This window comes from Papilio polytes, unplaced genomic scaffold (genome assembly GCF_000836215.1).
Source record: "Papilio polytes unplaced genomic scaffold, Ppol_1.0 DF821845.1, whole genome shotgun sequence".
NCBI classification, from domain to species: Eukaryota; Metazoa; Arthropoda; class Insecta; order Lepidoptera; family Papilionidae; genus Papilio; species Papilio polytes.
Genome location: NW_013527359.1, coordinates 3,976,082 through 3,999,424, shown reverse-complemented (window position 1 = coordinate 3,999,424; position 23,343 = coordinate 3,976,082). Strand labels below are relative to the sequence as shown.

General features: G+C 34.7%; 1 protein-coding gene across 1 annotated transcript in view; it reads right to left on the bottom strand.

Annotated features, from left to right (window-relative positions):
• LOC106108073 (b(0,+)-type amino acid transporter 1-like) overlaps positions 1–21,478 on the bottom strand; it is a 23,640-nt gene extending 2,162 nt beyond the window's left edge. The window contains exons 1-11 of the mRNA XM_013289152.1: positions 21,371–21,478; positions 5,454–5,563; positions 4,285–4,381; positions 2,736–2,837; positions 2,259–2,365; positions 2,024–2,159; positions 1,738–1,863; positions 1,152–1,299; positions 632–859; positions 333–429; positions 68–217 (exon numbers count right to left, since the gene is read on the bottom strand). Coding sequence (XP_013144606.1) covers positions 68–217; positions 333–429; positions 632–859; positions 1,152–1,299; positions 1,738–1,863; positions 2,024–2,159; positions 2,259–2,365; positions 2,736–2,837; positions 4,285–4,381; positions 5,454–5,563; positions 21,371–21,410 — 1,341 coding nt within the window. The 5' untranslated portion in view covers positions 21,411–21,478. The remainder of the gene's footprint in view (positions 1–67; positions 218–332; positions 430–631; positions 860–1,151; positions 1,300–1,737; positions 1,864–2,023; positions 2,160–2,258; positions 2,366–2,735; positions 2,838–4,284; positions 4,382–5,453; positions 5,564–21,370) is intronic.
• Between the last annotated feature and the right edge of the window lie 1,865 nt (positions 21,479–23,343).

Here is a 23,343-nt window from a genome sequence, read left to right as displayed (position 1 = left end):
CAGATGTTAAGAACTGAACTTACGATGCGATTCTATTCCATGTATGTCCTGTAAGTGTGTCGTGTACCTTGTAAGGTCTAGGCGCGTGCGGCTTGGTGTAGCGCATCACGATGAGGGCGAGCATGGCGCCGCCGTAGAAGATCCACGCCGTGAACGAGAAGAACTCGATCAGCGAGTCGATCGTCCCGTACAGCACCATCGCCACCGCTATCAGCGACTGACAATATTTATTCACATGTAATTGGTATACATCCCATGCCAAGTAAATGCTTAAAACTTGCAATACCAAAAACATTTAGATAACGTTTGTAAATGTTGTTATAAATAATTACGTGGAATATAAGTCCGGGGGCGGGGGTGAAGCGGCGCACGTGCACGTAGGACAGAATGTCCAGCAGGTGGCCCTCGCGCGACGCAGCGAAGCACAGCCTGCAAAAATATACATATTTTACTCGCATACATGGTTCCACAAAAATAGTTTAATTTGTACATAACAACAAATTGTCTCTATCGTTCCAGACGTGATCGCCTGTTTTATCAAAGAAAATCAGGGAACGTATTTAAATTTTTGGTATGTTAATTTTGCCGTCGAAGTAATTAAAGTACAAATTAATTTGACGTTGCAAGTTACCTTCCAGCTACAAAGAGCGTTCCGTTGGCGGAGCCGAAGGTGGAGATAGTGACGGCGAGGGGCATGAGCCAGGCGAGCGGGCCGAGCACGCGGTTGCCGAACGTCACCGCTACCGCCTCGCTGCTCGTCATCTCGCTCACCGACATCACGGCCAGGTACGACACGTTCATCAGCGCGTAGCACAGCGTCACCAGCGGGATGCCGATTATTATGCTCAGGGGGAGGTTCCTGCAACATACACTCTTATACTGAACATCTGCGTTCCTTCCTAAAAGTGCTGCACATTTGCAGCAATTTTTAACTTGTAGCTGATGATATTGCAGCCAATATAGGTAGGACACAACAACTTGCTCGGCAAGAACTCGAAAAGGCTTATGCTGGAAAAGGTTCATCTTAGCTGAAGTTATATATTTCTATAAAATACTGAGTGTCGCTACATTTTACAGAAATGAATCTACACTCTATAGCGATCTGAAGACAAACTAATATGATGGAGTGTCATTAGATATGGCGTACTTACTTGGATGGGTTTTTAATTTCCTCTGTGACATAGTTGAGGTTGTTCCATCCATCATAGGCCCAGAGGCCATTGTAGAAAGCGATGGCGATGTTGCCCAGAGTCGCCTTGCTACTGGCGAAGTTGGGCTCCTGTAAATGTCGCGTATTACCTGCACCATACGGACACAACCAGCTGTCAATCGCTATCTATATATTTACATCCCATTATGATAACATGATCTCTAATGTGGTGACTCAATGTTGTGTTAGTTGTGATCATGATAAACAGAGTGGCCAGATTCCCCAAATATATGTAAGTATTTTGATTTCCAGTCTGGCTACCCTTATGAACAATGTTAATGATTGTCAGTTAATGCAATTTGTTTATTTTAATTATAACTAAGTATATAAAATTAACATGGTGATCTAATGGCCTATGACAAAAATGAGTCAGAAATAGATATAATGTAGATAATGTGCTAAGAAATTGAATTTCTAAAAACTTCTATAAACCTGCTAAAACTTATGCATTCTAAGCATGTAATGTATGTATAACAAACTGAGGATTCGGGTACAAAGAGATCGATATAATTTATATAAATGATTACCTAATCCGAGTTTGTAAGCGCCGCCGCATACGATGATGAGGACGGCCACTAGCTTGGCCGCGGTGAAGATGTTCTGCACATTGGTGGCCAGGTTCACGCTGTAGCAGTTCACTGCTAGTATCATTACTGCAACATGAAACATCGTTTAAATTTCAGCACACAGTACATGTGAAACCTTCCGAACTCATTATTGTCGACCCTTAAAATGCATATCAGGATGGAATCCAGACAGATTACAGATACGTCATCGACACCTCTCGTTTGTTGAATTGTAAAAGAATCATACCAATGCAAATAACTGCGACCAGTTTGACGAGGGCGTTCGGCGGCTCGCATTCCGCTACGAACGGCTCCACGGCGTACTTGGCGAAGCTCAGGCAGATTATAGCCATCTGTGACGGCTTCAGCACCAGAGTTGATACCTAATGATCGTTCATGAAAATAATATACATAATTGTTTTGTAAAAAGATGCGGTGTTGATAAAGTTGTTTTAATGATGTTTACTAATATAAATAGTTACCCATGAGAAGAGGAACGCGGGCGGTCCCCCGAAGGCGTCCATGAAGTAGGCGTATTCTGCGCCCGACGACGTGTTCATTGTGCCCAACTCCGCGTACGCGAGCGCACCTACCACCAGTGAATCACTAATTAATTATACTAATCAATATTTAATTGCCCTGTGCTCATACTACCTTGTAGGGGTACAAGGGACGCGTCTACTCTAAGTTATAGACGGTTTGACCTCAATGAACCATACTGGTCTAGTGCGGCTTGGTTGACTATAAGTTTTCGAATTTGGAAGATATATGCAGATTGCATTGCTATTTGATTTTTTCACCAAAAGAACGTCAGAAAAGATATAAAAAACGAAATTCAACATATCCGCGTGGATTAACCACCTGTAGATTACGACTCAAGTGCGCCAACGGCACTAGGCTTATCACTATTTAACTCATATATTACATTTTAAATTGACTTTTAAGTATAGTTTGTTTACCAAGTAGCGAGAGCAGGCCGCACGCCATCCATATGATAAAGCTAATGCCCACTGAGTCCGTGTACTCTAGGAGCCCAGAGGGCGCGACGAAAATTCCCGAGCCTGGAACAAATCGTTTTCATATCATTTTACGTGCATTGAAGTTTTCACTAAATTTTAAGATAGAATCAATAATTAAGTTCATAAAACTTTATAAATATTAATAAAAAATGTTCACGCACATAAATTGTTTGACGCAAATAATCTTGTAAAGCGCCGCATGTTGTGTTACAAAAACTTTGTGTCAAGGCTGACTTCGCACATGATCTTAATTTTTTTTAATCACGTCTGCACACCCACGGCTAACAGATGCCGAGTCAATATTTACATTTGCATGTTATGATTAAATGTTTAAACAATTTATGGCTATTAATTATCACGAAAAGTAAATAAAGACTTAAAATGTCTCGTGAAGTTAAACATAAATAAATGATGCAGCAGTCACGAGAGTTTTTTCTTTGTTTTGTAAAAGCATGTTATACTAAGTTACAAGATAATGATGTGTGATTTTATGACAAAATGTTAAATAAATGTTTGACATAAAAAAAAAACGAGAAGATTTTCAAACCCAACATAAATTGAGCTAAATCAGTCAATGAATCTTAAATTTGGTATTAAGATTTTTATTAAGTGTCAAAGCAATATTTTATTACATAGTTATTTGAACTAGAGAGTAATAGCACAAACAAAAATGTGTTACCGTTTTTAGCGTTGTAGTGTTGGGCGCGGGGTGTTTGTAATAAATTACCATAGGCGTCAACACAGATGACGTGGTTCATGCGTCTTTCATATAACTAACCTTGTGAAATCCTGAATAATATCAGATTTACATTCGTGAAAAACATTTCTGAGGTTTATATCTTTTAATAACAACTCAGAAGATTTACCTGTTTCTATAAGAACATTATGTTAGTTCATATTCCATTTATTATATTTATGCTTTTTTCTTAGTACAATTAAACAAGAAATGTTTGAAAATGAGAGCTACAAGTTACTAACAAGAAGCGTTAGACCGTAACAATGTAATTTTGGACATCATATGCTTCATTACGTAATTAGAACAACCAAAGCCAAATAGACGACGTACGACGAAAGGCGTCAGGTCGTTTTGACCGCCGACGATAACGTAAGTTTGCGATTCAGATACGATGGCCTTTCTATTTTCGCCACGGACAACTTTATAAATAGGTTCTCTGGATGTTAAACAATATTTTTTCTATCGTTACCATTTACAATGAGAAAGAAATTGAGATTTGCCGAAACTTGGCACGTCTGACATGTTTGGTTGATTTTTTTTAACTGTTGAATATCAATGATGGATTACCTGATGTGTTAATTTACAAATTTTGCAAGTAAAATAAAAAAATGTACTACTAAAAATTCTGCCTTTAACAATTCAAGGTGAAAAATATCTATCATTTAATTCATTTCATTCATCCTCATCTTTGAAATATAACTGTTTTTTTTTCGAAAAGCCAGGATAATGAAGTTGGAAATGTTATGAAGTTACCTATCATGGTGCCGACGATTAGAGCCACCCCACTGAAGAGTCCCACCCGTCTCTTGAGGTGAACAGGGTCGTCCGGAGCTGCGCCCGACCCCTCCAACTGAACATTACAACAACTTACATTTTTATCTTACATTACATCTCTTCTTCTTCTTCTTCTTCTTCTTCTTCTTCTATACAATACTTACATTTAAACTAGACAACCTCGTATATGACCTAGGGTTCATTGCAGTACTAGTAGAACTTAAATTAAAAAATACAAAATCAACAGACATTTTGACATCAAGAAAGAACATCTCTTTTCAAGAACACAACTAAGATATAAAGTAAACGACACCGCCAGCATTAGCAAACATTTCAAGTTAAGAGTACTTAAGTACTTAGCATAAAGCTTATAAAAGCTCTAAGTTTTAATCTATTGTCTTAGATGGCTGTTCTACAAACAACTGAGTGCTTGTTACTTTCAAGTATCACGATGTAAGTGTCTTTGTGGAGTTTTTTATTTAACTATCGCTTACGACTTTACAATAGAAAATTTCGAGTAGATTCAAGCAACACTTTGGTTTTGAGGTTGTTAAACGGTAATATGTTCAACGCTACTTCGATCACCAATGTATGTTCTAGAAGCTTCTACGATCTTATCTTAATATTTATGAAAAAAGAACAACGAATTAACTATCTCCTAACAAGATTGTACAAAAGTTCCTTGTTCTTTTCATTTTCATTTTAAGGTTAACTTTACTGATTCTGATTACGCTAACATTGTAAAATATACATTTATTTTACTTATCTTCAAAAATTGCATGTTAAATTGTATTGTAATTTTTCTGTATTAATCATAATAAATATTATTTAAAACTTTGCTGATGTAAGAAACCTATGCAATCTTGTTTGCTTGAACTAGATTAATTGCTTACAGTTGCAAAAGGGAAAAAATGTCACCTGAGTAAATGCTCTGCTTAGCTGGAATTAAAAATTACGTTCAAAAGACGCAATTTAAATCGTTCAAAAGATGCAATTTAAGTTTCTGTCAAGATTCTAGAATAATAATAATATGATAAAATGTTATTCCGAAATAATTATAAAATCGACAACTCTTTGATGATGTCTATGGGCAGCGATCTGTCAGCTTCTTTAGTGAAACCAAGGGGTCGCTTGCTGTTATAGCGTACCTTGTCTCCTGGGTTGAGGTTCCCGTCGGTGAGCGCGCCCGCCGCTCCATCCTCGGCGTCGCAGCCGCCGGAGCAGCCGCGCCACACCACTCCGCTTTCGCGTGTGCTCCCTGCAGACAAATCAGAACTTTATACTACTTGCAATACAACCTTATTGCTAAACACGACTAGAAATAAGTGGTAATGTTTATGAAGTTGGACCGAAGCTTTGAAAGATTCACAAAAATGGAATTTTCATGCAGGACTTTGCTATGTTATGATGAGAAAGGCAATGTGTGGTAATCCTTAAAAAGTTGGATGCAGATGTACATTTTTTCTCTTTTAATACTACCCAAATCTTTGTACAGAGTAGACGAATACGAATTTCATTGATAATGTATGGTTAGAATTCAAACGACAACACGTTTATGAAACTGTGAAGCTTTGTATATCAGTCGGCCGTGTAAGGTCACTCATGTGCATCTAATTACAGTTAGTTTGCTAACTAGAAGACAGATACACCAATTTTCTAGATGATTGGTTTTAACTGCCGTATGCAGTAACATTGAGGAACTATTTAACTAGTTGTTCAACGACTAACAACTGTCAACTAGTTGACAGTTGTTCAACGACTAACAACTGTCAACTAGTTGACAAACACCTCTTTTATGTAACTGTAGTTTTTACATACAGATTTGAAACTTTGTTTTTTCACATTTTAAAAGATAGTTGTATGTTTTCTCTTTTACATTGCGATTAATAGCAATAAATTAAACTGAAACATTGTGACGGTATTGTTGTAGGAGATAAAATGCACGATATGTGCCAAATCGTTTTATTCTGCGCACAATTGAATACCAATTGGTACAAAATTATTGTTAAATTAAAGACATTATAATAAAAAAATAGACTGTTTTACACATTCTAATCGTATTGTTTTAGATATAAATCTTTCCTGATGAAATAAAAAAAAAAAGTTCCGATTGCTGTGACGTTTAAGATCTTAAAAACAACACTTGTTAGAAGATGGCCACGAGCCTTGAAACATTGATAGAGTGTGGAGCAATATTAATTGCTGTTCGAAAGAGCCGGCTCCTACTATGCAATACAAGATCATGCTGAAGACTAGCGTGAAGTTGAAGTCATTCCGCGACGACTAATAGGTACATGTATGCCGTAGCGTATCTAGTGGATACTAACGTTTAAATTGCTGGTTTTCAAAAAATCTATGAATAAATTGAAGTAGTAAAATCGATACAAGGACAAATGACAAGAAGAGCGATGTATTGATCGGTGCAGCGAAGTAACATCAACTATCGTTCTTGATAAATATTTTATTACATCACGAATTTGTTTGTAATCTGCCCTTGATGAATTAATTGCAATTTGATTAGTAATTGATGTTTTACTCTAATATATGTAGGGAGAATATCATTTTAATTTCATTTTGTAGAAAGATCGGATGAAACTTTTGCTATTTTTATCACAATTGCTTTATAAAATTAAACCGGAGCAAATAAATATCAGTTTTATGTTCATTAAACCAACGTTTGGCCATGATTCCACCTGATGTTAAGTGATGTAGTCGAAAGATAGTACGCACTAGCTTAGTAAATACTTATTCAATCTACTTCTAAAGCCCCGAAGTCATATTTAGACGTCATGGTGTTGCTACATTGTTTCTACACCGTGGTGTTTAATTCGCCAATGGAATATTTTCTTCATTAATTTTATAGTTCAAATTGATCAAATACAAGGCGTATGGATGTACTTCTATGAAGTGTAATATCTGACGTTAATAGCGTACTTTGCATACCATGCCAATAATATCTAATTGTATAGGGCTGCCAAAAAAGCTGTCGAATTACTTACTAAATATTTTTTCATTCTGTTACTAAAAAATATTTTAATTAACTAAATTATAACAGAGCATAAAACGAATGCTTACTTATAAGGTTATTTTAAAGTATTAGCAGATTATGTCTAAGAACAATGCAGACTTTTGAACATCGAAGTGCATAATTTACCCTATCACACTGAATATAAGATTAAGATGAAATGAGTCTAGAAATCTTTTAAAAATACAGATAACTGCGTAATATAGAATTCTATCAAGTCCTCTACTACGCGGAAAAATTGTTACGCAAAAAAAAGTATTTTGTAGCGAAAAATAGATACATCGACATTGAGCGAGCGACGGAATCTAAACATAAGCCACGATACAATTTTAATCGGTCAGTGCAACAGAACTGAAAGATTTTTGATTGCCAAAAAATAACTATAGAATGAATATATTTTTATCAAAGTAAAAATTACCATTGAATCAATGTGGAATTGCGCCTTCCTAAGATTTTTGTTTCTTATTCATCTTGTTAAACTTGTCTACCTGGCTGACACCGTTTTCAAAAAAATGTCTAACACAGCATTTAAAGTCTCTCTTAGTAACCGATTAATCTTTCTGAGTACGTCAGTAATATCATTTGATTTGCTATTTACCAAGCGCATAGTAAATTAATTACCGTGAAATATGCAAGCGCAGTTACAAGTTTCATGTTACAATGTACGAGTCATATACGAAGCTGTGATGTCACCTGAAACCGCCGGATGCGACGTAATCAAAACAACGCCTGCCTACGATCACGTACACCACCTTGGTATATTCTTGGTTCAACATTGTTGGACGTATTGGTCAAACATTTGGGATTCAGTTACAAACTACGCTGTTTTGACTGCGTTTTAAAATGTGAGATCAATTTGGTTTAAGGAAACCTTCTTTTCTTTTTTTTTCTTTACATATTCAAATTTCATACGAATTCGAATTCGAATTTTAAACTTAAGTGTTGACAAAATTGCGTTGTGAAACTACTTGTACGTTTTTTTATAATATTTATATTGCATTGTTAATCTGTGCTAGCGGGATTGAGTCTAGTCGATACTTCAGCCTATTTGCTTTAATTTTGGTAGGCTTCGTGCCCCTTTAGTCGAGCGTGACCTGAATGACATTTTTAACTTTAAACTCCAGAAATTTACGTCAATTGTTGATGTGAGTATTCTTCTAAAATCTCTAGTGTTATTTTTCGATGTTTTCTATAAAAGCAACAACGTGATAAATCAACTTGCATGCACCGTTGTAAAATGTTTAAAAATTGTTGGCAGATATGTTTAAGATTTACAGTCCGAATGACGCAGCAAGGCGTCCCTCACGTGAACACATCGTAATAACCCACGCTATGTTTTATTGCTTTACATAATAAATAATAGGAATTGTTACACAAATCAATAGTGCTAACAAATATGTAATTATTGACAAACACAGTTAGCACAAGAAATAAAAAACCATAGTAATAATTTATTAACTTTTGTGTATTTACATATTTACTTATGTAATTACAATCGTACTTAAATCGTGAATCACTTTTGGGTTGCTGCTTTTTTATTCATTGAACAGCACATCTCGGTCACGTACACATTTTTTAGCATAATCTCCGTTTCTAAACTTCCAACTAATTTGGTATTCTCGCAAAATTGATCTATAGTCTATAAACTTATTACTTACTTATTATTTTATTAAATTCGACCACGAGTGTTAGAGTTTGTAGATATTCTCGATTAATATGTTTTAAGTGCCGTTTAATCTATCAATTGTCATTTATCTCTTTGTAAATCATGTCAGCCGTGTTGTGAAAAATAAGAAAGATTAATTAAGGGCGCTCTAGACATCTGGATATCATCCAATGTTGCCAGCGGACATTGTAACTGCCAGTTAATTAATTGTACGCATTTCGAAATGCAATTTAAGGATGCAAATTCAGTTGTTTTTGTAGAATATTATAGTTTACTTAGTTTTATTTTAGTTTCAGTAATGAAGTTAGCATTTTGAAAAAACAGTTCCTATTTAATTCTCAATTTATTCACTAAAAAATGGTAAGTTTCGTGAAAATCAAAGTTACCCGAAACGTTAATTCGTGAAAAGAAAACATTCCAGATCAACAACCTTTATGTCGTCTTTCTTTTAAACTACAATAATAAATTGAGTTTATTTTTCGCGTTAGTATTTGAATCCAAGGACTATAAACGCCCGACCACAGACTGTGCCATTGTTTAGGTGCGACAAAAAGTAACATTAGAATTGTACTTTATTACACATTGTATTATAAACAGAGTTCTTGGAAATAATAGAATGAATTTTTCATTATCTTCCCATTTTAAACATGTCTTAGATCATCTTCCAGTGAGTAACAGAATAGTGATTAGGCCGGAAGCTCATAAGACGATATGGATATATGCATATAGGCGGATAGGTGTAGGTCACTTCTACAACAACAACAATTGCTGTTACTTCTACAGCTCTTGATGGCAGCTCAAGAACGTTGCTTTATCTAAGGAAGCTACTGCACTTCTTGACAGGTTGATACTGAGTTTCCATTTGATACGTTTATCAGTTGCTTGCAGAGATACCACCGGTATATACCTTGGTCAGAGAACACGAGGACGGGCGCGTAAGTGTCATTATGCAGCTTGTCCGTGTTGGCAGAGTCAGCACCGCGTCGCCGCGACCCTCGCAGCAGCGCGGTGAGTCTGTCGCGCATAGCCTGCGCGCGCGCACACCCGCTGCCGCCGCAGTGGCGCCGGCGCTGGGCCCAGCGAGCCAACTATTCGCCCCACTCTAAATAAATATCGAGTTTCGCGGCGGCCGAGCTCGCAGCGGCCGAGCTCCGATGTGATCCTTACAAATGCAACGAATCTAGCGTACAACACAACGCACCGTCGCAAACTGACACATTCACCTTTGTTACAACCAAAATGTTTGACGGCAGCACTTTTCACGATATTTGTTTAGTATAAAATTTCTTACGGCTGTTTTCACTTTCAATAAATTAAAATGTTCATTTAAAGTATACTATACATTAGTACTATATATTTGATTCTATATTTTAATTACACAAATAAAAATATATATTTATTTTATTTCACTAACTTAACTAAATTTAACTTAAACTTTAGGAGCACTTTATTCCAGGTTAAGTCGGGAGTAACACAAGGGACGTAACAGTTGTCGCGGCTGTGTCGCGGGACAGACTATTCCCGGCGCGGCGCGACGCGACGGCAGCGAGCACGTGGGCGCCGCCCGCCCTCGCGCCGCTCGCCGCCCGCCCACCGATCAATGGGAGCGAGTGGATTCAACACCTGAGCTTTCATAATTTACTCGCAACCACTTAGCGCATAGAGATTATCAAATTTAGCAATGCGTTTATCGCGCGAACTTTTCATGACGTATGATTATGTGCATTGTATGTAGTTTGTGGAGGTAAAATATACTGTGGTAACTCCTAATGCATACCATACTCATCTATTAAGGGAAAGTAAAACCGTATCATAGTAAGACATGTCCAATAAAAGGACTATTTAATGCGAATTTTTAATTCATAGGTTTCTAAGAGTAAGAATCTATCTAGAGTCGCAATTATTTGTTTGTAGGTATTTTTATTTTAAAATTTGCAGCAAAAAATCGTGTTTCATTATTTTTAACATAAGTAAATTATCGTCTGTGCGTCTGTAAATTATAGTAAAAACGTATTACATATCAACAGTCAGGCATTACATGTCAATGGACACGAATTATTTGTTTAAATATTTCCTTAAACGCATTTGGTTCGTAGTAAGTCTTTGATAGAATATTGGATTTCTTTCGGATTTTCCCTGCACTCATAATTGATGCATTGCTTAAATGGCGTTACAGGAAAAACTTGTGTTTATAAATCATATTATCAAAATATTACAAAATCTTAATTTCGCCTTTATGTTCGAATTACATTTTCCTCAATTAGATCTTTTACCCATAATCAGACTATTTTATTAGACAGCTTTAAATTGTTAAGTATGTTTTGACTTTAAAGAGATAGGACTTGGCACCCGCATCTTTTGGGCACAGATTTGAAGCGGGCCTGCCTACGTGCCTTCTTCCGTTACGATCTTTACGACAGATGAAGCTAGGATGCAATAAAATTGTCGATAGAATGAAATTTGATTTCAAACAAGAAGGTTATTTAATTTTAGCTGAAACGCGTGCAGTAACGTGACCCGCGCCCGCGCCGATACGTAGCAATTGTTTGGCACTTATATCAATCGGCGAACGCACGCCGCTGCCGCTCCGGCGGCGTTATTATTACACAACAACGTTTCAATCGAGACATAAAGTCACTCTCATTCTAATTTGAATCTTATTTACTATCGATAAACTCTTTTTCGATCGTACGATTGTTGGTATTTAAGTTTGACGTCGTATATTTGTACACACTGTTCGTTCGTAATGAGCCGTCCAGTACCAATTACGATTCTCGACATGTCTGTTGGACTAAATTAATTTGGCTTCACAAATCAGTCTCGAATGATGTTCAAATGTTCATAAAAAATGTGTTTGATGAACTTATATTCATTTTAGCGAAAATGTATGCCATTATTATTGTGAATATTTCGTTCAAAAAACATTTGCAGTCACTTAAATGATATTTGTCGCTAAAATCTCAAGTTACTTAAGGCGCAGAATATTTTTAATTTAAAATTATGAAACAACGCTTGATTGATTTTATCGACTAACCATGCAAACAGTTAAAAGATAAACTACGATAGTTAGACTTATTTTCATGTTGAAGAGTTCCTTAGAGCGCTCAACAAGGAATTCATTATATTGACATTTTACTGTTCACAACACCCACGGGGAGAGTTACCAAGATCTAAATGTCAACACAATGCCATCGTAGTTATAAATAATAAAAAATCATTGTTTTAAATTTAAAAGAATTGATTGAGTTAAGTTTGTTCAAAAAACCGAGCTATACATATAAAATTATATTAATACATATAATATTAATTTTGCAGTAACACATACATTTAATTCACATTGTCAGCACAATGCCATCAATCACATCGCAAATGAACAATGTTGGATAAATGCAGCGTGATTTCTTTTTAATCGAGGCGTCATTATTTGACCTATATTCTCAGTTATTGTTATGTATGTTTGCAGTATTGAGTCAACTTTTTAATTAATTTGAGAATTTCAGTAGATTTTCCGTCTGAAAATCTTGTTACATTTCTAAACGAGAACGACTACGATTTCAAATAAGAGACTATCAAAGGGTCAATGGCCCTGAAATAATTTCAGAGACTACACGGCTTCTACGAATGTCCTCTGCGTCCTTCAGATGACCTTTGCAGTTCGCGTAGGGTTTTCACCCAAGTAATTGAAGAGCACAATACGAAGAAATTTATTTGATGAAATACAAAAACAATTTCATTGTAATCAAAGCGTGCCTAAAATTTTTGTTAAAAACGTTTTATTTCACACTTACATACGCAGTACAATGGATTGCTCTGTTAACATTTTTGCAATTGTTCTATTCTAATACGTTTCAGATGCAATACTCTTACTGATTCTAGATTTAGCTGCACGCAGAGTGATTATGTGATAATCTAAGGTGTCCTTTAATCATTAGTATGAAAAACCTACACTAAGGTACAGCTTATCCATTAAGTAACCGAGTGCCGCAGTACTTGAAATGTGTAAAATTTAATATAACTACAAATAAAATAATTAAATGCATTACACCCAAAGCAACTCTTGACCAATACGCCTTACGAACATCGGCATTTATAAAACATAATATCTGTTGTATACTTAGAGTGTGCGAACACCTGAAATTAAACTATCGCACAACGGTTTAGTCCCGTTTTGAGCTTTATAGAGGTGCGCAAACTAACTAGTCCATTTTTAGTTGTGCAATTAAACCGTTGAATAGGCTGTGAAACAATCGACAATCGCACCACAGTTGTACGATAGTTTAGACAAGGTGCCCGCTCTTATGTAATAAAAATAAATAGATATGGTGAACAATGTATTTAGGTGTACCATGATGATGATGATGATGATGATGATGACGTTTAGCTATACCATAGAAATATATTGAAATACATATAGTTCCTTAAAACATTTTATATAATTCAACAGTGGTAGTGCCCGCTTTAACTTCTTAGCACGAATGGGCCGGCACGCCCGGTGTAATACCACGACCACACAGAAGACAGGCGTGAAATGGAAGCAATTCCGTGTTTCGTCTGATGAGTGTGGTGCCTGCGGCCTAATTAAGTCCCTTTCTCTTTACCATCCTTTTCTTATAAGGAGAGGTTGGAAAGGGGATGTGGATTTGACGGTGGAGGAGATGCATAGAAAAGGGAAACATCCTCTTTATGTGCGTCTCCTCCTCCGTCGTATAAGGGTAGGCAACGCATCTGCAATTGTGGATGTCTATGGGCAGCGGTCGCCTCGCCATTTTGGCGGAATCTAGTGGCTGGCCGCTTGCTCGTTTGCCACCTTATGTTATAAAAAAAAATTGACCTGTGGGAAGATAATCCAGTGAAATGTTCGTACACACCTAGAGTATATTTTAAAGATACGGAGTGTATAATTAGACGCAGTCGTCAGATGTTCCGAAACTGTCCGTTTAATTACCGAAGTCCCGTGACCGGTAAAATAGGCGTTGTGTATACTAAAGGCGTTGCAATAAATTATAGAGATTTATTAAAAAAAACATTCAATGAAAACACACGAGTGATAAAGGGACAAACATAAAAATATTTTTTTCAATATCGCGATGGCAAATGTTGATATTCCGAAATAATTGTTGCGTTAGAGGGAACAATGGCTAGTATAAGAGAAAATCAAGGACACGTATTTAACACATTTTACATCGAATTGGATATTAATTTGGTTCCAGATGAGTTTTCCTATTTATCGGCATAGCACTATACCTCAGTACCAATTAACACAGTGATGCCAGTAAACGGAAGAACAATTAGGCTGCCATTTTCTTTCAATTACGAAGTTATCCAAGGTCACCTTGGCAAAGAGGCGAAGTAATTCGAAGGTTTCCTCCCCGTCTCACATCCAGTTAAGGCCATCTTCTAACAAATCAATAATTTTCACGCATGCGTCACAACTAGGAGCACTGGAGTGGGTGACTCTTTGACATTTTCATTGATAAAAGTTTAATTTCTGTTTAACAGACACCAATATATATTTTTTAATTAATTAAATAACGCCTCATTAATAATTATCACTGTATATTGGTATTGTATTTATCGGGGTAATTTTAATTGGTTAATTTATTTTTAATTGCCCTTTTTTATGGTATAGAGCACGACCAAGTAGAAAAAAATTGTACAAAAAATGTTCTAACGTAACCCACGCCCATAAACTATTATACTATGGTCAGGCAATCTGAACACAATTACGTCAGTAGAAATTACACAATGACAAGCTTTGGATAAAAGATATAAGTACTATGAAATTCTACAGTACTTTAATTCCTTATCACTAGTCACTAGGGCTGCTACCTCATATTCGGCTACGAATTTTCTTCGTGCTCCAACGAGTCAAGTGACAAGTCGTTCGTTTTTTAGTCGCGAGTATTCGAATCTACATTTATTGACAGCCCTAGTAGTGACCTTGAAGCGTTACATTTTGTTAGTTCATACTCCATACAATGCTTCCACGATAGTAATGCTGTCAGTCTTTTTGTTCCGATTTCGTGCTTGTTTTGGTCGGAGTTTAACACATATTAAGGTCGTGGAACAATTCCCCGAAATCATTTGGTATAAAAAGTTTAAGAAATCCTTATTAAATAATTACAATGTTACAGAAATATTATCAATTCAAGGGGCATTATAATTATTAAAAGTATAAAGTTATTGATGCCTCTACGAGGATAGAGACATGTAGAAGTTATAAGGATTATTTGATATACAATTCATGGTCACCAGTAATTAGCAGTTGATAAATTTTAAAAATATTGAGATATGTTGTAATTGAAAAACCGTTTACCGTTGAAAACTTACGCATTATTAACTCTACACTTTGACTTTTAACAGACTGGACCTGACAAGCGCTCTACACCCTCTGTCAAAAACAAAACAGACAATCATTCGTACGATAAGTTAACGAACCAAGACATGAAGAATCATTTCGAACTCGCTTGCTTGTGAGTTCGTTTTGTTTCTGTAATTTTTTATGTCAGTATTGGTTTGCAAAGACGTTTCTATTACGTGTCAGGTATATGGATATGTCCAATTGTGATATTTATCTCAGTCCATTTCACTATAGTCAAAGAACGATCATATCTAATCTCTATTACCCTTAAAGGACTTTAACGCTATGAAGTACACCGATGTGACTCACTTTATGACAATGCTTTTATTGCCGATATTACGATTTTAAGTACTGCAGAATACTTAGACATGAAATCTATTTATGGATCTTACGAAATGCTCTTGATTTAGCCTAAATAATAAGATTTGTTAGAACGAAATTTAAAATGTAAGAGAAATCCGAAACAAAGGATGTTCACAGATAATGTTCTGCTGGTGGATTTTGCACAGAATAATTCTTCCTTTTAGTTAACAACTAGCTTTTTCCCATACGATATTCCAGACTATCTATGCCAAATTTCATCCAGATTTGGCCGTTTTAGAGTTACCTTTTTACAAACGTCCATCCATTTAAACTTTCGCATTTATAAAATTTTTCGACTGACTGCATCATAACGGAATTTAATACTACGTATATAAATAGTTTAAATATTAATTTAAAAACGGATTTCTTTGCTTCTCTACCCTTTTTGGTATCGGAGAGGAATCTTCGAAAGGTACCATGCGATCTAGGGAAAAGACATTTCTTTTTGAGAGTTGATTCATTTAAACACCCTCGTCCTCGCCTGCGTCCTGTACGCACCTTGACTTAAACCTTACTCGCTCTCAGAATTCGAATTGACACCCTTCTGCATACATACACGTATGCCTCAATTTTAACTACTGTACTTGAAGAAACGTGGTTCTTTCAGTGACCTAATTGATTGTATGCTTTGAAAGATTATCCAAAGAACTGTTTATAGATTACGTTTATTAGTTTAGCACTTAGTATTGAATTTTGAGTGTTATCGCAATTTCGCTTTCATACATGTAATACGTTGATAATACGACGAAAGGTGAAAAAAATTGCATAAGCGAGAATTATAAATAAATTTGTCATCAAATAGTAACCAATACCATTTTAATAAATAGATACACAAGTGAAATTATTTAGTACTCGTTTAATTTGTAAACCACTTTTACTGCTTCAGTTTCGATATATGTATTAGTGTAATATAGCAAATACTTCAATTTTTTTTTTATAATATAAGGTGGCAAACGAGCAAGCGGCCACCTGTATCCACCGAAGTGGAAAGCAACCGCTGCCCATAAACATCCGCAATTGCAGATACGTTGCCTACCCTTCATTGACGGAGGAGGAGACGCACATAAGAGAACATTTCCCCTTCATATGCATCTCCACTACCGTGAAATCCACTTTTCCTTTCCATACGTTCCTTAAGAAAAGAGTGGAAAGGAAAAGGGACTAAAATGAGGCTTCCGGCACCACACTCATCAGACGAAACGCGGAATTAACTTCCACTTCACGCCTGTTTTCTGTGTGGTCGTGGTATTACACCAGGCGAGCCGGCCCGTTCGTGCGACGATGTTAAAGCGGGCTCTACCACTGATAGATAATATAAATCATCTTTAAAATGTAAATTGAATTGCACTCCATAAGTTGAAGTTCAGACGTATGGAATGTCTCAATCGATTTGTGGTTCTTATCTCAGGAAACTCTAAACAAGGTATTGTTTTGGCTTAGTCTGCAACGAAGCGTCGTCGGTAATGCCACCGCCATTTTGTATTCGACGTGTTATAGAGTTACATTTTAAATGACTATCATCATTACAAACGTAAAGTGAATAAACAACATGTTTTAAATCGTGCAAAAACGACTTGCAATAATGCTTCGCACGTAAAATACCTTTCTTTTCGAAAATAAAAATAACTTATTTGGTAGAAATTATTTTATAGCTTATTATTGTTTCGGAGTGTATTCAAAATATCGTCAATAACCGATATAAATATACAACCGATTTGCAGAATACGGGACATTCAAAGAGAATATGGGGCATTCAAACGAGACGTGACAAACGATCGTGTCCCAATATTCAAATGTTTAAACTACTTCAATCCAAAGACATAACATACCTACATGACCAATATACGGGACATTACGAACCTAACCTTTAAAAACAACTATTCAATTCAATGATAGAGATTTTTAGTAGGAGTTTCGTTCAACTAATTCCTCGTATTATTTCATTAATCACAGCATTTAAAAAACATTCAGATGAATTGGGAATCTTCTCCTTTTTGAATTCGGTTAAAAAAATCTCGTATCGATATAACCAACCGTAGACATAAACATAAAAATGAAGGCATTCGTCACTGATTGGTTCAATGACATCGGCAGTCAGAGACTGTAGAACAGAGCTCTCAATTCAAGCACATCTTAATGCTGTCATTTCCCTTGAACCTATGCTATATCAGTTTTTATGCTTTAGAGATAAATCAGTTTAAACATCTCTATATACTAATAAAGTTATTGCTCAGTGATTTGCACACTACTATTTTGCACAGATTTGCACAATGCTAGGACTTTGTTCCAATCAGCACAAATTAACTACAAAATAATTACAAATTCTGTAAAGACAATATTCACTTTACTCCTATTTGTTATAGATATCTTACAAATTTACTTGATTTTATCTTAATTTTCTCACAAATACGATATTTAGTTATTACGAAAATATTAAAAATTGGAGTGTTTCCCGGTAGGCCAACTGATTGACAGACGGTCTAACTGGAACCATCCAAATAGTTTAGTATGTTTCTTTTAAAAGACTTTTGCTGAATTTATACGAAGGATGTACAAATATTAGACTTAAATTTAAGACATCAGAGATTATATGGAACATTTAAATTGAGATGAAGTTGTATACGAAGTCATTCTCTCAAACTATGACAATTAATGTCTATCACTGGGACGATGCTACTTATTAACCACTTTATTTAAAGTACTTACGCGGAGTATTTAAAGTGTAATTGACGTCTTTTAAATACTCGATTGTCAGCTCTGAAATAGTTTTAACATTTTTAATATCGAAATATCATCAACAATAAACCTTCGTTTAAGGTAATATAAAAAATTAGTCTACAATAGAATTCTCTAATAATAACAAATTCTGTTGAAATAAATGTACAGTTAATTAGTACCATGTAATACTATTTTAATAAAGTAAAATTCAACCCTTATTTATTCAACCTTAATAAGCCGAATGCTTTTAAAGTTGAAAGGGTTTTGGATTTATAATATATTAACAGATGAAACATGAATTATATAATTCAGTTTTCTATGAGCTTTCTATACAAGTGTGCAAGCAAATTCCACAAAGTTAAGTTAACTACACACAATACCGATTGTTCAGGTAGAACTGTGCAATTAAAACTAAAGGTGTGTAGTTGACTTTATCGAAATAGGCTGCGGTAAAGAAACTACTATGAGATACAAAGATAAAAATAACAGAAAATAACTAGCTGTTACTCGTGACTTCGTCCGCGTGAAACTAAAGAATAATAAAACATAGCATATGTTACTCATAGATAAATTACCTCTCTAACGGTGAAAGAATTTTTAAAACCGGCCCCATAGTATTAGTAGTTTTTGGGTTATTTCAATGCATACAAAACTGCAAATCTTTCCTCTTTATTAATTTAGTATAAATAGATATATATTGGCAACTGGAAGTGCCATGGAAGCGTTTTGTCGATAACACTATCTTATCAATACGTTAGTAAAAGTTGGTAAAAGTATAAAAATATCGAACTTTACCTTGATACCAATTGATACGACACAAAAGGATTTTCTTGAAAACTGTCTTATTTATGACCGACTTGTTTAATAGATTTTTTGGTAGTCGTTATGTAGCACACAGCCTCGAAAGCGAGCCGGAAGTTAACAGGAATGCAAAACAAACGAAAACGAAGGAACACAAATATTTTATTCAAATTTTGATTTCGTTTCCTATTATACTCCTGAATGTTGACTGTAACAAATGCCATGTTATAAAAACTAATCGCATAGACTCCGGCTCCCATTTGCAATCGTAAAAGACCTTAAAAAGATTGTTTCAAAACGTGAATCATCATAGGTTTGAAAAATCAACTGAAAGAATTGTAATTACTTAAGTAAAAATGAAATCGTCTGTAAAACCTAGACAAAAAGCGATACATGTTTAATTAACTGCAGCAGATTATATGTATACTAGTAGTAACCTATTGGTATGTTTTGATCGGTCCAATGGGAAACACTTTTCAAGTTCCTCCGTTAGCGCAATTTCCTTTAAAAGGTTTACGAATTGTTCGCCTTTAGATATTTATCTTGGTAAATACTTATTGACCAATGTCCTGATTAATTGCTAAGCTTCAATAAAGATTACATTATCTGTACGGCAGATACATTAAATTCGTTTTGTGAACACCGACCTACGATATCATTATTGAGCTATAGATAACAGGTTATATTATCTGTATACATTTATTATGCAATTACAAATTAAATCTTGTCTTACAAGTACCATCTACTTTTTCAATTGGATAATTGAAGAAAAAAAGGAATTTAAATGTTATTACTATTTAAGCAGACTGAGTTTCTGTCAAGTAATCTCTTAACTACATATACTTTAATATCATAAATATGAAACTATTTGTGGTTTCTTTTGTAACAAACTAACAACTGTATATTTATTGATTTTCTTTTATTTTAAATATCTAAGTACAAACACAAAAATAGGTATCTATGTGTAACGATCAAATCCTCAATAAACGTTATGTACCATGTTACGGTCTATAAAAATAAACCTAATTTTTAAACTTCTTTAACTACTTATTTATTGTTTAAATGTATTTTTGTAGATGAAAACTTAAAACCGTAGAAATCGAGTCAAATTTCATCAAGGTACAATATGAAACTAAATTCCACACTTAAACGTCAATCTCCTTTGGCACAGAGAAAACTATTGTTTAGAATAGAGCATAGGCTTGCTAAGTTTTTTTTAACGAGTACGAAGTCATGAGCAAAAGCTAGTATTGCATCCATATAAGTATTGTAATTGTAGTCCAATTAATTAAGGATTATTAGATATGAGGTTCGTTAAATAACAGTACACATACTGGATGATGAGATTTTTTTTCCAAATGAAGTTATTTATTATAATGCAAATGGAGTATATACATAGTAGTAACAAAAAAGTCAAGGTTAATTTGTTAAATGTATCAACAAGTTCAAACTGCAGATACATTCATATATTCTGTTTGAAAAAAATATTGGTAGGATAGTGGAAATACAGTTATAGTAGTGGAAACTCCACACGAAAGTCAAGGCTACGGTGACAATTTTTCAATCGAATTGTATTTAACGGTTGGTTTATTTTAAAAGAAGAATGTTTACTCCAGTCTGACTAATTTACAAATCAAAGTTACCCTAGGAAATACAATATTTTCGACACAAATCTTAGTGTTTCAAATTTTAGTTAGATATGTTTTTTAAGACGTATAGCACCTAATGTGTGACAATTTAATAGTAAATTAGCTTATGAAGAAGTCTTACATTAAAATATAGGAAGTGGTTACCTTTATACTGTCTTCAGTTTTAGCGATTCATTTCAAACCGTACGTATAAACATTTTATTATAAAATTTTAAGATTTATGTCTATTTTTACTTTTTTATACGCATAAATTAGTTTTGTAGTTTTAATAAAAACATGTAGAGACATGATTTATCTTAATTTAAATGCAACTAAGTTACTCTAATATAATATTATTCTTCGTATAAATTCAGTTTTTCCTACGAGAACATGAGTTACACAATTTGCACATTGATTTTTTTGCGCAATGGTAAAATTAAATGTCTGAAATAAGATAATCAACGTAATGTATAACGGAAAGAGGATTAATAAGTAATACATACCGTTGCACGCGTTCCCTTGCGGCTGTTCATGGTGATGCATTTCTCAAAGCACCGCGATGCGTGTAAAGGATAGCGCCCTTTCATGTCACAAGCGAGACTAAATTGCCAGAGCGACTAAACGCCTGAAATATTCGAGCTTCGCCCCTTCCGCTCCGCTCGTGCCCCGCTAACGTCCACCCGCGGCCGCCCCGCACCAACCCGCATGCGCCGACTGAAAATCCCATACACGAACCCTGCCGATGAATGACTCTGATGAAATATACTATAATGTTACGACGAACACTATAATTTAACTTTATCAAATTATCCAAACTTAACCCATAGACAACCATGTTATAACGCTACTAAAATATTGCTTGTTGATTCCAAAAAGATTTCAGAAGAATGGCGATTACAAAAGAAGAAGAATTAAGAAAAACTTTAAAACATAAAAAAGCTCATTTATAGGTAAATTCAGACATATCTATCCGACTTATTTATAGCTTTAACTAGCTATCGCCCGCGACTCCGTCCGCGCGGAATTTAAAAAAACAAAAGTGAGTAGCCTATGTGTTCTTTCAGACTATCCTCTAAACCTATACAAAATTTCATTGATATCCGTTCAGCCGTTTAAAATACAAACTCTAACAAATATCCATCCATCTAAACTTTCTCATTTATAGTAGTTATTAGTAAGAAGTAACCATTTCCTAGTTTATTTGTTTCATACTGTTACAATCTGAACGTATCTCGAGTGAATTGCTAATTTTTTTTTATAATATGTAAAGTTATCATCATCATGCATCAAAAGTTATCAAAAACCATCTTATAACCTGACCAGTACTGTTTTGGTCTGGAGGCGCTTCAATCGGCGTCTTTATTGCATCACTTTTCCGCAATATGGTTAGGTTTTTCATATTTCTATTTAGCCTATATTTAAAAGTACAAAATAAATTCATGATCAATGATAATGCGAAATTCGCACGTGACTATCGCTCGAGGTGAAATTTGAAACCAAAGATATTTAACATAAACAAATATAACTAGTATTATATTTAAATCTCTTTGTTTGAAACGCAAATATGATTTGCTTTGATTCTGAAAATGTTTTGTTCGTAAAAAATCTACACGAGGCTTTTTGTCATATTCTTATCTGATATGCAAAATTTCTGAGAACACAAATCTATATAACAATAAGTAAAACTAATAATTTAGATATCTTTGATTTGAATCTAAATTGCGGAAACGAATGAACCTTTATGATGCTGTTAATGTAGTGAAGAAGTACAAATAAAGTTATTAATATAAAAAATATATTAGTTCATGAATTAAGATCTAATTTTGAACTACAAGCGACATTTACTTGAATGCTTTTTCAACAACGCTACGGCAGTCAATAAATACTTTTGCTTTAGCATCAATATCGGCAAGAGGAACCGAAGTATTAGAGTTTTTAACCCAATTATGTAGTATATATTATATAGTTGCGTATAAAATTAATTCATCAAAAACAACGGTACAAACACCAGTAGCATAGATATCTTAACTCAGAGCATTTCTTTGAAATCCGTCTGATCTGAGAACGATAAAGTTAATATTAACTTGTCAAATTTTTTTAGATAACTTGAAACAGTCAGCAAATACAGTGACAAATGAAATATCTTTACTAAAGTTATCAGTTAAAATCTTTTGATTGCATAATTTAATCCATCAAATGCTACGCGCCAACGACGTAGTTAACAAAATAACATATATGTACATACGTAACAAATTATTTGCTAATTAGAGGTAAAAAAAAGTTGCAAGAGTCACAACACGTGACAAGAAATTTTCCAAATTTTTAATCTATCATAGAGGACTCTATCACCTTAATTGGTGATAGAGTCCAAAAAAAAATATTCATTTTAATAAAGAAAGGTATTTTTAATATGGGGAGAAGAACAGGAAACAGGAAAGAATAAGGAATTCTCTTATTATTTTTCTGTCAATACTGT